This window comes from Cervus canadensis, chromosome 7 (assembly GCF_019320065.1).
Source record: "Cervus canadensis isolate Bull #8, Minnesota chromosome 7, ASM1932006v1, whole genome shotgun sequence".
Classification (NCBI taxonomy): domain Eukaryota; kingdom Metazoa; phylum Chordata; class Mammalia; order Artiodactyla; family Cervidae; genus Cervus; species Cervus canadensis.
The window spans coordinates 42,455,262-42,478,059 of NC_057392.1; the positions used below are offsets into that span (position 1 = coordinate 42,455,262).

The following is a 22,798-nucleotide window of genomic DNA, read 5'->3' on the forward strand; positions in this document are numbered from 1 at the left end:
AGATGACTGCTATGACCATTTCTATTTTCATTGTACTGAGAAAGGAAAATAAATCAGTCATATGAATTAGAAACAAAGGAAATAGAAAAAATCATTTAGCAGAGAAATTGTTAGAATTAGTAGTTGAGTTTAACAAGATTACTGAATATAAAGTCCAAGTAAAAGTAAATTATATGTCAATATTTTTTCTATAAAATAGAAACAAATTATATAAAGATTTCGTCTACAATAAAATAAAAATAATAAAATATCTAAGAGTAAATCTAATAAAAGTTGTTTAAGACTTTTACACAGAAAACTATAAAACAAGATAAATACAGAACCTAAATCATGAAATGAAAAATTCAATAATGGTGTAAAGATGACAGGTTTTCATCTATTGATTCATGGATTTACCAGTATAGCAATATAAATTTCAGCTGATTTTTTTCACTTCTAAAATGTATAGAGAAATGTAATGGGGCACAACTAGCTAAGACAGCATTAAAGAAAAACAGAATTAGAAGACTGCTGTACTTGAAAATAAGGCTTATTAAATAAAACTGTATTAGTCATGACAGTGTTTTTATTGGTACAGGATAGACAAATAGACCAATGAATGGAATAAGAGTTCAGAAATAGATCCAAGCATGTAGCCAAATTGGGTCAGCAGAGCAATGGAGGAAATGAGAGGTTACCCCTCCCAGTAAGGAGCAAAAAGTCAATTGAATAATTATATAGAACAATGAAACTTGACTCTTCTCTTACACTATACACAAAGATTCTGGAAAGTGTAATAGGAGTCTATCTTCATAATGCTCAAGGAAATATTTCTTCAGTAGTACTCATAAAGGTATTAACCATAAAGGAAAACATTAAGAATTTACTGGAAAAAATTGGCACAATTAAGAAAGTGAAATGGCAGAGCAGTAAAAAGATCTTTGAATTAATTTTATCTGACAGTGGACTCCTATCTGAGTGTTAAAAGAGTCATCAAATAGAAAAAGATAGCTCAATAGACAAAAAAATGAAGAACTTTGAACAAACATGTCATAAAAGAGGGTATCTAAATAACAAAAAATACATTCATAGTTCTATGTAAAGGTCCACCATTACCATTAGTAATGTTGGTAGTGTTTGCAAAGATATCAGGTATCAAGAACTGTCAAACATTGTGGCTAAGAGGGTAGATTGGTGAATCTACTTTATAAAATTGCTAGCATTATTTACCTTATTTTAGCATACCTATGTATGCATTCCCTACAACCCAAAAGTTTCATTTCTAGATATATTCCTAATGAAGTGCAAGCACAGATGCATCAAAAGACAGTAGCATTCTTCAATACACACAATATGATATACCCTATTAACAAATTGAAAGATAAAAGCCATATGATAGTCTCAGTAGATGGAGAAAAAACTTTTGACAAAATTCAATACCCACTTATGATAGAAACTCTTCCAAAAACGGGCATAGAAGGAACCTACCTCAATATAATAAAGGCCATATATGATAAACCCACAGCAAACATTATTCTCAATAGTGAAAAACCTGAAAGCATTCCCTCTAAGGAACAAAGACAAGATCAGGAACAAAACCCACTGTCACCACCATTATTCAACATAGTTTTGGAAGTGCTAGCTATGGCAATCAGAAGAAAAAGAAATAAAAGGAATCCAGATTGGAAAAGAAGTAAAACTCTCACTGTTTGCAGTTGATGTGATACTATACATAGAACACCCTAAAGATACCATCAGAAAATTACTAGGGCTAATCAGTAAATTTAGCAAAGTGGCAGGATACAACATCAATACACAGAAATCACTTGCATTGCTATCCACTAACAATGAAATATCAGAATGAGAAATTAAGGAATCAATTCCATTTACCATTGCAGCAAAAAGAATAAAATATCTAAAAATAAACCTACCTAAGGAGACAAAAGAACTGTATACAGAAAACCATAAGACACTGATGAAAGAAATAAAAGATAGCATAAACAACTGGAGAGATATTCCATGTTTTGGGGTTGGAAGAATCAATATTGTGAAAATGACTATACTACCAAATGTAATCTACAAATTCAGTGCAATCCCTATCAAATTACCAATGGTATTTTTCACAGAACTAGAACAAAAAATATCTCACAATTTATATAGAAACACAAAAGATCTCGAATATCCAAAGCAGTCTTAAGAATGGAGCTGGAGGAATCAACCTTCCTGACTTCAGACTATACTACAGAGCTATAGTCATCAAGACAGTATGCGACTGGCACAAAAACAGAAATATAGACTAATGAAACAAGATAGAAAGCCCAGAGATAAACCCACACACCTATGGACCTTATTTTTACAATGGAGGCAAGACTATACAATGGGGCAAAGATAGTCTCTTCAATAAGTGGTGCTGGGAAAACTGGCCAGCTACATGTAAAGAATGAAATTAGAACACTTCCTAACACCATACACAAAGATAAACTCAAAATGGATTAAAGACCTAAACCTAAGACCAGAAACTATAAAACTCTTCGACAGAACATAGGCAGAACACTCTATGACATAAATCACAGCAAGATCCTCTATGACCCACCTCCTAGAGAAATGGAAATAAAAACAAAAATAAACAAGTCGGACGTATTAAACTTAAAAGCTTTTGCACAGCAAAGGAAACTATAGACAAGGTGAAAAGATAACCCTCAAATTGGGAAAAATAATCACAAATGAAACAACTGACAAAGGATTAATTTTAAAAATATGCAAGCAGCTCATACAAGTCAATACCAGAAAAACAACCAACCAATCAAAAAATGGGAAGAGACCTAAACAGACGTTTCTCCAAAGAAGACATACAGATGGCTAACAAATACATGGAAAAGATGCTCAACATCGCTCATTATTAGAGAAATGCAAGTCAAAAATACAATGAGGTATCACCTCACACTGGTCAGAATGGCAAAAATCTACAAACAATGAATGCTGGAGAGGATGTAGAGAAAAGGGAACCCTCTTGCACTGTTGGTGGGAATGCAAACTGATATAACCACTATGGAGAACAATATGGAGATTCCATAAAAAAAAAAAAAAAAAAACTAGAAATAAAACCACCATATGACTCACCAATCCCACTACATTACACATACCCTGAGAAAACCAAAATTGAAAAAGACACAGGTAACCCAATATTCACTGCAGCTGTATTTACAATAGCTAGAACATGGAAGTAATCTAGATGTCCATCGACAGATGAATGGATAAAGAAGCTGTGGTACATATATACAATGGAATATTCAGTTCAGTTCAGTCACTCAGTGGTGTCTGACTCTTTGTGACCCCATGGACTGCAGCACACCAGGCTTTGCTGTCCTTTGCCAACTCCAGGAGCTTTCTCAAACTCATGTCCATCGAGTCGGTGATGACATCCAACCAACTCATCATCTGTTGTTCCTTTCTCCTCCTGCCGTCAATATTTCCCAGCATCAGGGTCTTTTCCAGTGAGTCAGGTCTTCCCATCAGGTGGCCAAAGTATTGGGGTTTCAACTTCAGCATCAGTCCTTCCAATGAATATTCAGGACTGATTTCCTTTAGGATTGACTGATTAGATCTCTCTTACAGTCCAAGGGACTCTCAAGAGTCTTCTTCAACACCATAGTTCAAAAGTATCAATTCTTTGGCACTCAGCTTTCTTTATAGTCCAACTCTGACATCCATACATGACTACTGGAAAAACCATAGCTTTGATTAGACAGACCTTTGTTGGCAAAGTAATGTCTTTGCTTTATAGTATGCTGTTTAGGTCGGTCATAGCTTTTCTTCCAAGGAGCAAGTGTCTTTTAATTTCATGGCTGCAGTCACCATCTGCAGTGATTTTGGAGCCCCCCAAAATAAAGGCTGTCACTGTTTCCATTGTTTCCCCATCTATTTGCCATGAAGTGATGGGACCAGATGCCTTGATCTTAGTTTTTTGAATGTTGAGTTTTAAGACAACTTTTTCACTCTCCTTTTTCACTTTCATCAAGAGGCTCTTTAGGTCTCCTTCACTTTCTGCCATAAGGGTGGTCATCTGCTTATCTGAGGTTATGGATATTCCTCCTGGCAATCTTGATTCCAGCTTGTGCTTCATTCAGTCTGGCATTGTGCATGATGTTCTTTGCATTTAAGTTAAATAAGCACGATGACAATATACAGCCTTGATGTATTCCTTTTCCAATTTGGAACCAGACTGTTGTTCCATGTCCAATTCTAACTGTTGCTTCTTGACGAGGATAGAGGTTTCTCAGGAGGCAGGTAAGGTGATCTGGTATTCCCATCTCTTGAAGAATTTTCCACAGTTTGTTGTGATTCACACAGTCAAAGGCTTTGGCGTAATCAATAAAGAAGAAGTAGATGTTTTTCTGGAACTCTCTTGCTTTTTCTATGATCCAACAGAGGTTGGCAATTTGATCTCTGATTCCTCTGCCTTTTCTAAATCTAGCTTAAACATCTGGAAGTTCTCGGTTCATGTATTGTTGAAGCCTGGTTTGGAGAATTTTGAGCATTACTTTGCTAGCCTATGAGATGAGTACAATTGTACTACAGTTTGAACATTCTTTGGCATTGCCTTTCTTTGGAATTAGAATGAAAACTGACCTTTTCCAGTCCTGTGCCCACTGCTGAGTTTTCCAAATTTCCTGGCATATTCAGTGCAGCACTTTCACAGCTTATTTTAGGATTTGAAATAGCTCAACTGGAATTCCATCACCTCCACTAGCTTTGTTCATAGTAATGCTTCCTAAGGCCCACTTGACTTTGCATTCCAGGATGTCTGGCTCTAGGTGAGTGATCACACCATTGTGGTTATCTGGGTCATGAAGATCTTTTTAATATAGTTCTTCTGGTTATTGTTGCCACCTCTTCTTAATATCTTCTGCCTGTGTTAGGTCCATACCATTTCTGTCTTATATTGTGCCCATCAAGAGATCTGTAGTCTTTCCCATTCTACTGCTTTCCTCTATTTCTTTGCATTGATCACTGAGGAAGGCTTTCTTATCTCTCCTTGCAATTCTTTGGAACTCTGCATTCAAATGGGTAAATCTTTCCTTTTCTTGTTTCCTTATCTTCTTTTCTCAGCTATTTCTAAGGCTTCCTCAGACATCCATTTTGCCTTTTGACATCCATTTTGCCTTTTTGCATTTCTTTTTCTTGGGAATGGTCTTGATCACTGCCTCCTCTACAATATCATGAACCTCCATCCACAGTTCAGGGACTCTATCAGATCTGATCCCTTAAATCTATTGGTCACTTCCACTGTATAATTGTAAGGGATTTGATTTAGGACATACCTGAATGATCTAGTGCTTTTCCCTATTTTCTTCAATTTAAGTCTGAATTTTGCAATAAGGAGTCATGATGTAAGCTTGTTGATCCCAGTCTTGTTTTTGCTGACTGTATAGAGCTTCTCCATCTTTGGCTGCAAAGAATATAATCCATCTGATTTCGGTGTTGACCGTCTGGTGATGTCCATGTGTAGAGTCTTCTCTTGTGTTGTTGGAAGAGGGTGTTTGCTATGGCCAGTGCATTCTCTTGGTAAAACTGTTAGCCTTTGCCCTACTTCATTTTGTACTCCAGGGCCAAACTTGCCTGTTACCTCAGGTATTTCTTGACATCCTACTTTTGCATTCCAGTCCCCTATAATGAAAAGGACATCTTTTTTGGGTGTTAGTTCTAGAAGGTCTTGTAGGTCTTCATAGAACTGTTAAACTTCAGCTTCTTCAGCATTACTGGTTGGAGCATAGACTTTGATTACTGTGATATTGAATGATTTGCCTTGGAAAGGAACAGAGATCATTCTGCTGGAGAGTTCTGACAAAATGTGGTCCACTAGAGAAGGGAATGGCAAACCACTTCAGTATTGTTGTCTTGAGAACCCCATGAACAGTGTGAAAAGGCAAAAAGATTGGACACTGAAAGATGAACTCCCCGGGTTGGTAGGTGTCCCATATGCTGCTGGATAAGAGTAGAGAAATATACCCCAGAAAGAATGAAAAGATAGAGCCAAAGGGAAAAAAGTGCCCAGTTGTTGATTTGACTGGTGATGGAAATAAAGTCTGATGCTGTAAAGAATAATATTGCATAGGAACCTGGAATGTTCATGAATCAAGGTAAATTGGAAGTGGTCAAACCAGAGATGCAAGAATGAACATCAACATTTTAGGAATCAGTGATTTAAAATGGACTGGAATGGGCAAATTTAACTCAGATGACTATTATATCTACTACTGTGTGCAAGAATCCCTTAGAAGAAATGGAGTAGGCCTCATAGTCAACAAAAGTGTCCAAAATTCAGTTCTTGGGTGCAGTCTCAAAAATGACAGCATGATCTCTGTTCAGTTCCAAGGCAATGGAATGTTACTCAGCCATGAAAAGGAACACATTTGAATCAGTCCTAATGAGGTGGATGAACCTGGAACCTATTATAAAGAGTTAAGTAAGTCAGAAAGAGAAAAACAATTGTATGCTAACATATATATGGAATCTAGAAAGATGGTACTGATGAACCTATTTGTAGAGCAGCAATGGAGACACAGACATTGAGAACAGACATGTTCACAGCTGGTGGTGGGAAGGAGGAGAGGTATAGAGTAACATGGAAACATACATTACCATAAGTAAAATAGATAACCAGTGGAAATTTTGCTGTATGACTCAAGGAACTCAAACTGGGGCTCGATAACATCCTAGAGGGGTGAGATGAGGAGGGAGGTGGGAGGGATGTTCAAGTGGGAGGGGACACAGGTAAAACCTATGGCTGATTCATGTTGACTTTTGGTAGAAACAAATGCAGTACTGTAAAGCAATTATCTTTCAATTAAAAATAAATAAATCAAGACAGTAGCATTATTTGTGATGGCAGTATTATAATATCCCCAAACTACAAACAAATGACCAGAGTAGATTGAATAAATTATATGATATTAATTTCTCTATCAATTAAAATGAACTTCATTTACATGTAACTATAATATTAGAAAAAAGTGAAACATTTATCAATGAGCAAAACTGACTTTTGGTGTAAGAAGTCAGATTTGTGTTTCCTTGTTAATTTTCTGTTTAGTTGATCTATCCATAGGTGTGAGTGGGGTATTAAAGTCATCCACTATTATTGAGTTATTGTTAATTTTCCCTTTCATATTTGTTAGCAATTGCCTTACATATTGCAATGCTCCTATGTTGGGTGCATATATATTGATAATTGTTATATCTTCTTCTTGGATTAAACCTTTGATTGAACCTGGGATTGAACCTTCTTGGATTGAACCTTTAAATGACACAATGGACCAGCTAGACCTAATTAATATCTATAGGACATTTTACCCCAAAACAATCAATTTCACCTTTCTCTCAAGTGCACATGGAACCTTCTCCAGAATAGATCACATCCTGGGCCATAAATCTAGCCTGGGTAAATTCAAAAAAATTGAAATCATTCCAGTCATCTTTTCTGACCACAATGCAGTAAGATTAGATCTCAATTACAGGAAAAAAACTATTAAAAATTCCAACATATGGAGGCTAAATAACACGCTTCTGAATATCCAACAAATCATAGAAGAAATCAAAAAAGAAATTAAATATGCATAGAAATGAATGAAAATGAAAACACAACAACGCAAAACCTATGGGACACTGTAAAAGCAGTGCTAAGGGGAAGGTTCATAGCATTACAGGCTTACCTCAAGAAACAAGAAAAAAGTCAAATAAATAACCTAACTCTACATATAAAGCAACTAGAGAAGGGAGAAATGAAGAACCCCAGAGTTAGCAGAAGGAAAGAAATCTTAAAAATTAGGGCAGAAATAAATGCAAAAGAAACAAAAGAGACCACAGCAAAAATCAACAAAGCTAAAAGCTGGTTTTCTGAAAAGATAAACAAAATTGACAAACCATTAGCCAGACTCATTAAGAAACAAAGGGAGAAGAACCAAATCAACAAAATTAGAAATGAAAAATGGAGAGATAACAACAGACAACACTGAAATACAAAGGATCATAAGAGACTACTACCAGCAGCTCTATGCCAACAAAATGGACAACTTGGAAGAAATATACCAATTCTTAGAAAAGTATAACTTTCCAAAACTGAACCAGGAAGAAATAGAAGATCTTAACAGACCCATCACAAGCACGGAAATTGAAACTGTAATCAGAAATCTTCCAGCAAACAAAAGCCCAGGACCAGATGGCTTCACAGCTGAATTCTACCAAAAATTTAGAGAAGAGCTAACACCGATCCTACACGACAAAGTCTTCCAGAAAATTGCAGAAGAAGGTAAACTTCCAAACTCATTCTACGAGGCCACCATCACCCTAATTCCAAAACCAGACAAAGATGCCACAAAAAAAAAGAAAACTACAGGCCAATATCACTGATGAACATAGATGCAAAAATCCTTAACAAAATTCTAGCAAACAGAATCCAACAACATATTAAAAAATCATACACCACGACCAAGTGGGCTTTATCCCAGGAATGCAAGGATTCTTTAATATCCACAAATCAATCAATGTAATACACCACATTAACAAATTGAAAGATAAAAACCATATGATTATCTCAATAGATGCAGAGAAAGCCTTTGGCAAAATTCAACACTCATTTATGATTAAAACTCTCCAGAAAGCAGGAATAGAAGGAACATACCTCAACATAATAAAAGCTATATATGACAAACCCACAACAAACATTATCCTCAATGGTGAAAAATTGAAAGCATTTCTCCTAAAGTCAGGAACAAGACAAGGGTGTCCACTCTCACCACTACTATTCAACATAGTGTTGGAAGTGTTGGCCACAGCAATGAGAGCAGAAAAAGAAGTAAAAGGAATCCAGATAGGAAAAGAAGAAGTGAAACTCTCACTGTTTGCAGATGACATGATCCTCTACATAGAAAACCCTAATGACTCTACCAGAAAATTACTAGAGCTAATCAATGAATATAGTAAAGTTGCAGGATATAAAATTAACACACAGAAATCCCTGGCATTCCTATACACTAACAATGAGAAAACAGAAAGAGAAATTAAGGAAACAATGCCATTCACCATTGCAACAAAAAGAATAAAATACTGAGGAGTGTATCTACCTAAAGAAACAAAAGACCTATACATAGAAAACTATAAAACACTGATGAAAGAAATCAAAGAGGACACAAACAGATGGAGAAATATACCCTGTTCATGGATTGGAAGAATCAATATTGTGAAAAGGAGTATACTATAAAAAGCAATCTATAGATTCAATGCAATCCCTATCAAGCTACCAATGGAATTCTTCACAAAACTAGAACAAATAATCTCACAATGTGTATGGAAATACAAAAAACCTCAAATAGCCAAAGCAGTCTTGAGAAAGAAGAATGGAACTGGAGGAATCAACCTGCCTGACTTCAGACTATACTACAAAGCCACAGTCATCAAGACAGTATGGTACTGGCACAAAGACAGAAATATAGATCAATGGAACAGAATAGAAAGCCCAGAGATAAATCCACGAACCTATGGACACCTTATCTTTGACAAAGGAGGCAAGGATATACAATGGAAAAAAGACAACCTCTTTAACAAGTGGTGCTGGGAAAACTGGTCAACCACTTGTAAAAGAATGAAACTAGAACACTTTCTAACACCATACACAAAAATAAACTCAAAATGGATTAAAGATCTAAATGTAAGACCAGAAACTATAAAACTCCTAGAGGAGAACATAGGCAAAACACTCTCCGACATAAATCACAGCAAGATCCTCTCTGACCCACCTCCCAGGAATATTGGAAATAAAAGCAAAAATAAACACAATGGGACCTAATGAAACGTAAAAGCTTTTGCACAGCAAAGGAACTATAAGCAAGGTGAAAAGACAGCCTTCAGAATGGGAGAAACAATAGCATGAAGCAACAGACAAAGGATTAATCTCAAAAATATACAAGCAACTCCTGCAGCTCAATTCCAGAAAAATAAATGACCCAATCAAAAAATGGGCCAAAGAACTAAACAGACATTTCTCCAAAGAAGACATACAGATGGCTAACAAACACATGAAAAGATGCTCAACATCACTCATTATCAGAGAAATGCAAATCAAAACCACAATGAGGTACCATTACACGCCAGTCAGGATGGCTGCTATCCAAAAGTCTACAAGCAATAAATGCTGGAGAGGGTGTGGAGAAAAGGGAACCCTCTTACACTGTTGGTGGGAAATGCAAACTAGTTACAGCCACTATGGAAAACAGTGGAGATTTCTTAAAAAACTGGAAATAGAACTGCCATATGACCCAGAAATCCCTCTCCTGGTCATACACACTGAGGAAACCAGATCTGAAAGAGACACATGTACCCCAGTGTTCATCGCAGCACTGTTTATAATAGCCAGGACATGGAAGCAACCTAGATGCCCATCAGCAGACGAATGGATAAGAAAGCTATGGTACATATACACAATGGAATATTACTCAGCCATTAAATACATTTGAATCAGTTCTAATGAGATAGATGAAATTGGAGCCCATTATACAGAGTGAAGCAAGCCAGAAAGATAAACACCAATACAGTATACTGTATTGCAGTATGCATATATATGGAATTTAAAAAGATGGTAACAATAACCCTATATGCAGGACAGAAAAAGAGACACAGATGTATAGAACAGACTTTCGGACTCTGTGGGAGAAGGTGAGGGTGGAATGATCTGAGAGAATAGCATTGAAACATGTATATTATCAAGTGTGAAACAAATTGCCAGCCCAGGTGGGATGCATGAGACAAGTGCTCAGGGCTGGTGCACTGGGAAGACCCAGAGGGATGGGATGGGGGTGAGGGGGGAGGGGGGATCAGGATGGGGAACACATGTAAATCCATGGCTGATTCATGTCAATGTATGGCAAAAACCACTACAATATTGTAAAGTAACTAGCCTCCAGCTAATAAAAAAAATTAAAAAAAAAAGAAGTCAGATTTGGGGAGACAGGAGTAATAATCAGGCGAAGCACAAGACAACTGCTGGTAATATTCTATTTCTTGATGTAGTGATAATTATGTGAGGTTGTTCACTTTGTGATAACTAAGTGTTCAATTTAATTTATGTGTGTTATGCTTGAATTAAAGAGTAAAATATACAGTGTTTTTCACATAAGTGAGTAATTTTATTTCTAGAAATTTATCCCCTAAATATACTCTATTTGAGCAAAACTAAATCATAAAGGATATTCATTGTTGCATTGTTAATAGCAATGGCTTATGGCTTCCTTGAGTTCAAGCTGGTGAGTTGGAGTCCTAACTCTGGTTTGGCTGCATTTTCTGGCCTCACCAATTCAGGGATAGGATTGTGACACTAGGTTGGAGATGATGCCCTTGAAATGTGGGCTGATACTGGCCACTGGGTCAGGAGGCACACAGGTCTATTTTGGTAGTAATTTAATTAAATGTTTATTAATATTAAAAACTGTATGGAGGTATTAACATATAGGAAAAATTTTTTTTACAAATTATAAGTATGCAGTATTAGTTTTGACAAATATACCTGACAGTGTAAGTTATGTAACCACCAACAGACTAATTTTATAAACACTATTCACCACCTCAAAAGTTCCCTTGTGCCCTTTTATTACCTGTCAGTACTTGGCCCTGTAAAACCACTGATTTGCTTTCTGTCTCCATATTTTTACATGTATTATAATTTTATATAAATAGAATTTTTTGTTTTCTTCCACTTAGCATAATGCATTTGTGATTCATCTGTGTTACTATATATATTTGTGACTTGTTCATTTTCATTGCTGCATACTATTCCATTGTGTGTATATACAAAAATGTGTTGTATCTATTAACCATTGATGGAAATATGGTTTTTTTCCAGTTTGGGACTATTATGAATAAATCCACTATTAGCATTCAAGTAAAAGTCCTTATGTAACATTTATTTGTATTTTCATGGGTAAATAAGAGCAGAATTTCTCAGTCATGTGGTAAGTATATATTTATGAGACAGAATAAATTGCTTTATAAAGAGGTTATATCATTTTGCATTTCTGTGAGAATGTGTGAGGGTTTTGGTTTTACCACATACCTGTCAACAGTGCATAGTGTTGATCTTTTCAGTTTTATCTACTCTGATGGGTTCAGTGGTATCTAATTGTGGTTTTAATTTATGTATTCCTGGTAACTAATTATGTTCGGCATCTTTCAAGTGCTATTTTCACATTTGTGCATGTTGTCTGATGAAACATCTGTTTATGTCTTTTGCCTACTTTTTAAATCAAATTATCTTATTATTACTGGGAGTTCTGTGAATATTCTGAATAAGAAATGTATTTTCTGCATTCAAGTTTTCCTCAACCTTCTTGAATATCTGGAATATACTTTCCAAAGCATTTTTAACATCTTTTTCTGCCAATTTTACCATCTATTTTACTTCTAGGTATGTTTCTGTTGGTTTATTTTCCCCCCTGGTTATCAGTCTTTTTCTTAGTTCTTTATATGCCTACTATTAATACTTTTCATGTAGTTAACACTGTGAATTTTATATTTATGGTGATATTTTATTCGATTCTTTTCAGTAGTTTTCTGGAAGAAAGTTATATTACTTAGAATAATTGTTTTTGAGCTTGTTTAGGATGGATCCAGAAAAGCCTTTAGTTTATGGCTAATTTGTTCCCACTAATGAAGTGACACCCCTGTATCTGTTTTCCCATGTATTTGGACATCTCAGCAGTTTGGCTGGTAGTGACATGAAACAATCTCAGCCTTGGATGAGCTTTGCAAATTACTCTGTTTTACCTTTTTTGGTAGTTTGTTCCCAAGCCTGGGAGTAGTTTTATTTACATGGGTGCACAGATCAGTACCCAGATAAAATCTCAAGAAGGCCAGTCTATACATCTCTGATGTATTCTATCTGTGCTGCTCTCTTCTCTCTGGTATTTTGCCTTACATTCTCACTGCTTTTGCTGCATCAGACTCTGATTTCTGTCGCCTCAGTTCAGCAAGACTTCTGATCTGTCCTTGAGCTTTGGTTTCCTGTGCTCTGCTGCTGCTGCTGCTGCTAAGTCGCTTCAGTCGTGTCCTACTCTGTGCGACCCCATAGCTGGCAGCCCACCAGGCTCCGCCGTCCCTGGGATTCTCCAGGCAAGAACACTGGAGTGGGTTGCCATCTCCTTCTCCAATGCATGAAAGTGAAAAGTGCAAGAGTACTGGAGTGGGTTGCCTTTGCCTTCCCCTCCTGTGCTCTAGTCTGGGAAATTTCTCCATTTGCTAAGCTAGAACACTTAAACTAGAATGCCTAAAGTTTATTTTGTTATCCTTCTTTCATCTTACTCTAGGTTTCCTGTTGACCAGTATGTGAAAACTGTTGTTCAATATATTTTGTTGTTGTTTTCTAGTTAAGGTATAAGATTAAATGCAATATCCTTTCAAACAACCATTGCCTAACCTCCCCAAACCTAAGGTATAACTTTCTAGTATTGTTATTTTTTAATTAATTAATTTATTTTAATTGGAGGTAGTATTCTTATTTTTAACTCAAAATAAAAATAATTATTTTTGTTGGTGTCATACATTCTAGTTGCCTTTTTTCTAAAAATTGCATTTGGGAACTCTTTTATACCTGTAGGCAGAGGAACTACATTTTAACATTAAAAATTTAGAGATATTATTTCACTACAATATGTAATATTGTACATAAAGAAATATTAAGATCAATTCTACTTTGTGTGGAAGCTTTTCAAAGTACTTTAATAACATCTCAGATTTGATGCTCATAAGCTCTGAACTAGATAAATCTAACATTGTAATTCTCATCACAAAGTAAAGAAACTAAGGCCTGGCAATATTTATTAGTTTTTCTCAGTCACATAATCTATAAATGATGAGATGGGATCTTCTGACCTTTACAATGTTTTTTCCAGTTTCCAGAGTTAGTCTTCTTGGAAGATGTAGAATTTTATATAAAATAGCAAAACATCTAGTATGATAGAATTTTTCTTTTCACTTATTGTGAGGAAGGCAGTGTGGTGCAATAGAAATAACTAGATTTACAGTAGCTGGTGACTCATCCACAAGATTCAATCTAAGAAAATAACATGGAATTATTTAAAATGAGGAAACAACATTCATACAACTATTTTATATTTAATTTAGGAAGCAAAAAGCACAGATTTACAATTTTTCAGCTGGAAGTCGTGTTGTGAATGGAGAAAAAAAGAGTTTAGTACATGCCAACAGAGGAGCCTGGCAGGCTACAGTCCATGGGGTGGCAAAGAGTCAGACACAACTCAGTAGCACACAGCATTGCACAGTAGCTAAGGTGATCAAAATATCTGCTTAGGAGATCTGTTTTAATTTTAAAGGAGATTTAGTTAAGAAAGTAATCCAAGTAGTCTCTGTAGTTTAATAAATGGGACAAGATAAAGAACAGAAGATTGAGGATATTTTTAAATTTTTGTGAATGAAAATTCTGTCTCTCTTCATATCTACCGTAGTATCAAAACCTTTGATATATGAAGTTAATCTTTATGTAAAATCTTATGTTAAATATATACTCTAAGAAAATAACTAATTTGGAACCCCCAAATTATGATTTTATTTGAAAAAGGCATCTAATTGTGTACTTAAGTATCTGTAGCTATTAAAGTGTGACATTTCTTGACCTAGTTTCCCCTTCATAGCAAAAAGATTTTGTTTTTACAGAAGACTCACATAAAATCAAGTTATTAAAGAACAGGCTGAGTAATCACTACTTACATGAGAAAATATCTGAGAAAACATTACTGCAGGTCATTCCTGTTTTTTTGCAGTGGTCCTGGCTTTTATATAAGGTTAACCTATCGTATGTAAAAGGCACCATTCCCTTTATGACTACCAATCACTGCCTGACTTACCCAATCCTAAAGCATTACTTTCCAATAATCATATTTATTTTTTTAATTCAGAGACAAAATAATAATGGTTGGTGTAATACATTCTAGTTGTATTTTTTTTTTCTCTCAGAGTTGCATTTGGGAACTGCAATGGGTTGGCTGTGGTGGATTTTATACAGAAGACTGTACTGTTAAGCATGGGGACCATTGACCTGTATAGATCAAGTGACATATACCAACGACAACCACGGTCTCCTCGAAAAAACAAGCAGTTCATTGCAGGTAGGAGATAAAACAAGATGATTATGAACTTATTTAGTTCACCTGTTTTCTTTCCTTTAGAGTTTGTGTCTTCTGTGATGCTATTCAAATACATAGCAGTATAAAATCAGCATAATTTATAATGCCATGTAAGTAAAATTGGGCAGAAACATAGCGAGACTCTGAAAGGGTAAAGAAGGTGTTTAAACTTCAATTTGTTATTAATGTTAGGAAGCATCTCAATGTTCTTAAGTTGAATTCCCAAGAAATAACAAAATAAGATGCTATTGAATATAAAAATGCTAAGAAAATTAGTCTCTTCAGTTGAAAAAAACTACTTACAGTGGTTGTGTCAAATGGGATAATTTTCTTCTAATAAACTATAGCTTTAAAAATGTAACAATGTTATTTACCCATTATAATTTTTTAAATTAGCTCCATTTTTTAGCTGTCATTTTTTCTTGTTGGATGGTGACTTTCTTGGAGGTATTTTCACAAATGCAGTAAACGTTTATTAACATTTTACAATGCTATGAAAGATGATATTTTTCTTGAAGGACAGTTATAAAGGAAAATATATAAAGTTATTAAAATACAAGCCAAAATACTTTCTACATGTAATACCAAACTTTGATATGCCAAGTTATGCAAAGTTTTACTGAAATTTCAGTAAATATCCAAATAGTTGGCTTTGTAAACACTGCCAATATTTTGTATATTTTCTGTCCACTGACATAGTTTAGTTGGTAAAAAAAAAATAAAAAACTGGTTGAGCTAAACGGTTTGCAGATAGACATGCATCTACAATATTACATATTACATTATACAGTTTCTAACATTTTCTGTATTTTTAAAATAATCAGTTGAATATTGACACTTTTACTAACTATACCAAGTGAAGACTGTTATAAAGTAAAAAAAAAAAAGTACATGATTGTAGGTTTCACTTTTTAAATTGTAAGTGTGCCAAATTTAACATATGAAAGTGATAATAAGTGAAGTTTCCTTTGGGACTAATAAAAAATTACTTGATATACTGAAATTCTCTCTTTGTTAATCTTTCGTTTGTAAGCCTCAACCCTTTCCAAATTTATAGTCTAGACTCTTTTCAGGAGCACAAAAGTTCTCCTTCAGAATCTGGGTTTTGTTGTTAGGGATCTTATCTTTTAGCAATATTTTGGAGTGCTATAAATATAAAACTAGACAGGTTCTGCTTCTACCACTACTGGCTTTTCAAAGAAAGGCAGAATAGAGAAATTGTGCACGCATGTACTATGAGATTCCCTCATGATTGAGAAAGAGAAAGTTGATTTTTGAAAGTTCTTGTACTCTCGATAGATATTAGGGGAAAAGTAAGCACTGTTTGTCTGCTGAAACACTAATTCAATCAGAAAAACTGTGGATCTTAAGACAGTTTCTAAGTTACTTGCTGGAAGTACACTGTGGAATGACAAAGTGTGTATTTTGACAAGATAATTCAATTATTTAATTTAAATTTATTGAGCCTCAAAAATTATGATTAGAACTCAGAATTTTAATGATTCGAAAATTAGGAAAAACTGGGATGAAGTGAACGATGCTTGTATTTAGTTATATAATGAGTACTCACTTTGTTATTTTAAAAAAAACTAAAATCCCTAGGCTTTCTTGTTAATACTGAATATTAAAGACAACCATTTTTGTATTTATGACATAACATACAAATTATTTATAAGCTAAATAAGTTTACTATGTAAAATGCATGTAAGAGAAATGCCATTTATTTTTATAAGAGACTTGATTGAATAAAATTACTACAGCATACTCATCATTCATCTATCACCTCTTACTTTCTAATTAATTTATTTTTTTAATATCTCCTTTCTAATTTGATTACCTAAACTTGCTGCAATTTCTTCATCTTGGCTGTTCTAGATTCTGGTATGATATCACTTCCTTTCACTTTAGACTATTTTTCTCTCTTCCTTCTGCCTGCTGCTGATGCTGGTGTTCTGGCATGTTCCAAAGACAACTTTTGCATGCGTGGCCTGTCTAACTTTTATCCTGATTTAACGAAACGGATCCGTACTTCCTATCAGAGTAAGTTCTATAAAGGTTAGGCAAATAGCTTTTTTAAGTCATAATGCTTGAGTTAAATCCATACACTTGTGCTCAGTAATGTGTTTGTTAAAACACATTCAGCATGCATGCAAATTTTTGTTTTGTTATGGAAATGCAACCTGATAATTTTAATAAATATTATGTAAACACTTCAAATAGTTATTGCCAAATACCTATTTACCCATATTCATTGTTTCAGTGTTTCTTTCAAATCATGCATACCATGTATTGTTAGTCCAAGAAACATTGTCTTTTGTTTTGAGGAGGAATAGCCGTGGTGTCCTTTTAAATAATAAACCTGATAATCTAGTATCAATAATAATTGAATGGTTATTTTGGAAACTTTGTACCTTTGGTCATTTTATAAAATTATTGTAACCAGGGCCACGATATTTGCTTTTTCCAACGTAATTAGATTTCTTAGAGGTAGCCAAATATTTCCAATTTCTGATGCTTTTCATTCGAATAGAATATGCAGATAAACACTTCTATGTTTATTTTAGGAGCCAAACACTGAAATTGGGAAATTAAGATTGTAAATAAAAGTCAGTAATAGTAACTTTTACTGTGGTAGCAAATGCAAATCTGAAAATGGTGGAGTCAGATATTCTTAAAAATGGTGCAGAAAGAATGAAGAGTGAGAGTATGATTAGAGATACAGATAATATTAGTGATGTTATGGGTGAATATTTATTGGTATGAGAAGATGTGTATAATATGTTAATCTATGCTATGTTTGAGAAAGTTTGCTTAACAATATATATAAGATAATATCATGTTTGTATAAAATATACACATATGGATACACACACGTTTGTTGCTCTTATTCTGCATTTCTTCAGACCTCACCTCACCAGCTTGTAGATATTTAATAAAATTACATCACTTATAAAAATCTAAAACTTTGTGTTCCATTAACTAAAGGATGTCAGTACCATAGAAATCCTTAAACATTTCTGGGGCCCAGAGGTGACTTATTTCTGCTCATAACTATTCCCTAGATTTTACTGGAACACAGACAAACTCATTCATTTACATATTGTCTGTGGCTGCTTCCAAGTTACAATGGCAGAGTTGAGTAGTTATAACAGAAACCATATGGCCCATGAGACTAAATATTTACTGTCTTACTCCTCACATGAAAAATTTGCTGACCTCTCCGCTATACTATTCATTACCCATCCCCTGCCACCTAAAAGGGTCCAGCCAAAACTTTTCCTGAAAATAGTCTCTAAGAGGTTTAACATACATACTCAAACTTCAGAATCCTAATCTAGCCTTCCCATGGTGGAATTCCCCCACTGTGTGTGTGTATATGTGAATGTATCCATCTATACAGAGGGAAGAAGTCTCTGGAACATGAGATTGTAAATTTTATCAATTTCTTTTAATGTATTTTATGGTATTTCTATAATAAACATGGTATTTATATAACAAACAATATGGTATTTATATAATAAACAATAATAAACAGCTTTTATAGTAAAAGAAATTGGATACTGAGGATAAGAAACAGGCAGTTAGTTAAACTATATGAAGTCTACAATATCAACCATGATATAAAGCTTAAATGTCATTTGCCTTAATTATTTCAATAATCTGATGTTGCCTTCAGAATTAAAAAAAAAAAAAGATTTTAAACATTCCTTCAGGATACTCTAAAATATAATTCCTATCTACATCTTCAAATGAATTTTCTACTACCTATAAAAACACTCCTTTTAAGTCAGTGTGTGGCTTTTACTACACTTGTAAGTAAAACTCTCGGGAAGATTTCACTCCCTATAGTAAACCTTTCCTGCTACCATCAGAGTGCTTTACACCAATTCCTTAATTTAAAATGTCTACAGTGTCCATAGTGTACAGACTTGGACACAATAGAGTCTGAACCACTTAATTGGTACTTAGATTTGTTTGTATTTTTGTGCACACGCTCTACCTTTTTAAGTAGAGCACAAAGAGAACCTGAAGACCATATGTAAATTTCTCATTAGCCTCTTACTCTTAGCACAACTATGAGCTCAGTAAGTCAATGATGATGGTAGTGGGATAGAGCCTGACAGGTGATGCTTTTCACTCACATGAACAACGGGAGACTTTTCAAATTTGGTAAATGAGAGTAGACGTGGCTTCTGTAGTTACTGGATTCACTGGAACTTATAAAAGAAATCATAGTTTCTGCTAAACAAAGAATTAAAGTGTCAAGACATAAGAAAAATAAAATCCTTAGAAGGCCATAAAGAGATGCTGCATGTCTTCCATGAAACTATGATTTGTGAATGAAATGAAATGTTTTGGAAAAAGCAGGAGACATAGGGTCAGAAGGTTTGTATCAAGTTCTTCCTTTCTCCTTATTGACTAGACATTACATTTATATCTTAAGCAAATCATTTAACTACTCTGAGTTTCTTTTTTCTCATAAAGTAAAATTATAATCCCTACTTATTTAGAGACTTTTGGAACTTTTCAAGATTAGTGTTTATAATAGCACTTCTATAAATATTAGACATTATTTTTCTATAATTATCATCATTGAAGATGAAACCCACACCACAGATTACATGACTTTTGCAGAATACAACCAATTTATGGAAGATTTAGGGCTAACATTCAGTCAGCTACCTCATCACCTAGTGCTCTTTTTACTTGTGATAATGACAAATTTTGCTAGTTGAAAATTGCTAATATACCATTTGAACCAAAGGAGGTTTAAAAAGTATGCTCAGGGTAGAACATTGTCAGAAAATGTGCTTAGGCATCAATTTCTAGTTATGCAATAAAGGAATCCATTGGAAAGTTTCAATCCTATGTATAGATATTTTCTTTCTTTCATTGCATAGTTTTTTCAGAGTATGGGGAGTCATAACAGATCCTGGATACACAAATCAGAGCATAAAGAAAAATTGGAGAAAAGGGGGGAAGATAATAGAAGAGAATTAGAAAAGAGAGTCAAATATTTTTTAAAAAATGATTGGAGAAAGTCAAGAAAGGAGGAAGAGTAAAACAAAGAATAAGAGGAATGTCTCAAGGAACAAATAAATGGGAAAAGTCCATTCATTTAAAGAATATTTATTAAGCATCATCTGTGTCAAATATTTTTTTGGTACTAGATATTTAATGAATGAAATAATTATGGTCTCTTCCCTCAATTTATAAGAGAAAACTACAAAGAAATTTCTAGCTATAAATTATAGTTGAAAAAAGATAACAGTGCTATAAAAGAAATAAAATGAGACATGGAAAAGTTGGACTGATTTTTGAATATGTTGTCAGTGAAGGCCTATCTGAGGAGGAAACATTTAAGTGAATCCTTACAAGAAGGAATAAGACAAAGCTTGGAACTTGCAGTTCTGAACAAGATAGAATAACAGGGACAAGGTTTAACATCCTTCTCCAAACACACAAACAAATAGCTGTAATGAATGAAACTGTGGTTTTTAAGACATGGAACATCAGGCAATGAAAGCCAGTAATTTCTGGCAGATGAGAAACAAAAGAAGTGAACTCTATAACTGTACCTGTTTACTGCCCCGAGAGAATTTCTAGATTGCAGCAAAGGGAGGAGGAGGAAGCCCAAGAGGAAACCAGCTCCCTATTGAGAAGATGGGGATGAGAAACCAGGGAAACCAAAGCAGCTTCAGCGCATAAAGAGAGGATCCCAGAGATCTACAGTTCCCTCCTTGAACAAAGTACCAGTCAATACATACATATGCTGTAGCTATCCAAGGACACGTAAAGAACCATCTGAAAGGATTAAAGGAAATGGTACCCAACATTCAAACAGTGGAAATAGTATCTATTTTTTACCACCAGGCAGACTAGAAAAATATCAATGTAATTCATATCCACTTCTAATTAACGTTATACTGGGAATTCTAGCCAGTATAGTCAGGCAAGAAAAATAAAAGTTATCCAGAATGGAATATAAGTTAAATCATCTTTTTTCATAGACAACATGATCATCTATGAAGAAAATCTAATAAAGTCTACAAAAAAGCTACTAGAACTAATAAGTGAATTTAACAAAGTACAGGATGTAAATACAAAAAAATCAATTTTATTTTTGTCAACCTGTAACACTTAGTCATAAACAACAGATGTGAAGGATTCATGCATTGAAAACCAGAAAACATTTCTGAAAGAAGTTAAAGACCTAAAAAAAATGAAGAATTACATGTATCAATATTATTAAGATAGCGGTTCTCTCCCAATTCATCTATAGTTCAGTATAGTCCCAATAAATATCCTTCAGACTTTTTAATAGAAATTGACAAACTGATTCTAAAGCCCATATAGAAATGCAAAGGATTTAGAGTAGCCAAAGAATATTATTCTTTAAAAAGAATAATCTTAGAGAACCAACACCACCTAATCAAGACTTTTTTACTTTTTTAAAAATTAGTGTTACAGCAGGGGAAGGAGAGAGTGGGATGGATTACAAAAGTAGCACTGATATATGCAACATGATATATATGTATACACTACCATGTGTGAAATAAATAGCTTGTGGGAAGTTGCTATATAACACAGGGAGCTCAGCCCAATGCTTTTGATGACCTAGAGGGGTGGGATGGGGTGTGGGGTGGGAGGGAGGTTCAAGAGAGAGAGGATATAGGTATACATATGGCTGATTCATGTTGTTGTATGGCAGAAACCAACACAACCATGTAAGGCAATTATCCTCCAATAAAAAATAAATTTAAAAATAAATAAAATTAGTATTATTGAGTCAGGTTGGTATTGATCCAAAGACAAATATGTCAGTGGAACTCAACAGAGACCTCACAAATACACCTAGACATATACAGAAAGCTGATCTTTTTACAAAGGTGCAAAGGCAGTTACATAGACGAGATCAGGTGCGTTTAGGGTGGTATGGCCTTAGATAGGCAGTTACATAGAGAAAGAATAATCTTTTCTATTAATTGTATTTAAACAACTGAATATCCTTTCATTAAAAAAATTATTTTGATTCATACTTTGTACTGAATTTTAATGATTAATTTCCAGTGGTTAATAAACTTTGATATAAAACCTAAAACCATAAATCTAGGGAAAAAGGAGAAAATTTTGTGACCTTAGGCCAAAATGTTTTAGAGAATATACCAATGACATGCACCATAAAGGAACAAACACACAGATAAGTCAGATTTCTTCAAAAGTAAAAATTTTTGCCCTTTAAAAGACACTTTTGAGAATGAAAAGTTAAATCATATACTAGGAGAAAATATTTGCAAAGTGTATATCTGATGGTGTCTCAGACAGTAAAGCGTCTTGCTTACGATGCGGGAGACCTGGGTTCAATCCCTGGGTCGGGAAGATACTCTGGAGAAGGAAATGGCAACCCACTCCAGTACTCTTGCCTGGAAAATCCCATGGACGGAGGAGCCTGGAAGGCTACAGTCCATGGGGTCGCAAAGAGTCGGACACGACTGAGCGACTTCGCTTTCACTATCTGATTACGGACTTGTATCTAGAATTTATTTTTCACTTTCTCAAAACTCAATAATAAGCAAGCAAGCAACCCAATAAAAATGTGAGTCAAAGATTTGAATAAATAATTCACAAAT

At 34.5% G+C, this 22,798-nt stretch overlaps 1 protein-coding gene across 12 annotated transcripts in view; it reads left to right on the forward strand.

Annotated features, from left to right (window-relative positions):
* Window positions 1-22,798, forward strand: part of STXBP5L (syntaxin binding protein 5L) — a 339,029-nt gene that overhangs the window by 223,434 nt on the left and 92,797 nt on the right. For 5 of the 12 annotated variants that reach the window (XM_043473078.1, XM_043473077.1, XM_043473079.1 and 2 more), the window contains 2 exons: window positions 14,998-15,149; window positions 17,043-17,207. In XM_043473078.1, the coding sequence (XP_043329013.1) occupies window positions 14,998-15,149; window positions 17,043-17,207 (317 nt within the window). The remainder of the gene's footprint in view (window positions 1-14,997; window positions 15,150-17,042; window positions 17,208-22,798) is intronic. The other 7 variants (XM_043473083.1, XM_043473084.1, XM_043473088.1 and 4 more) reach the window with 3 other exon arrangements.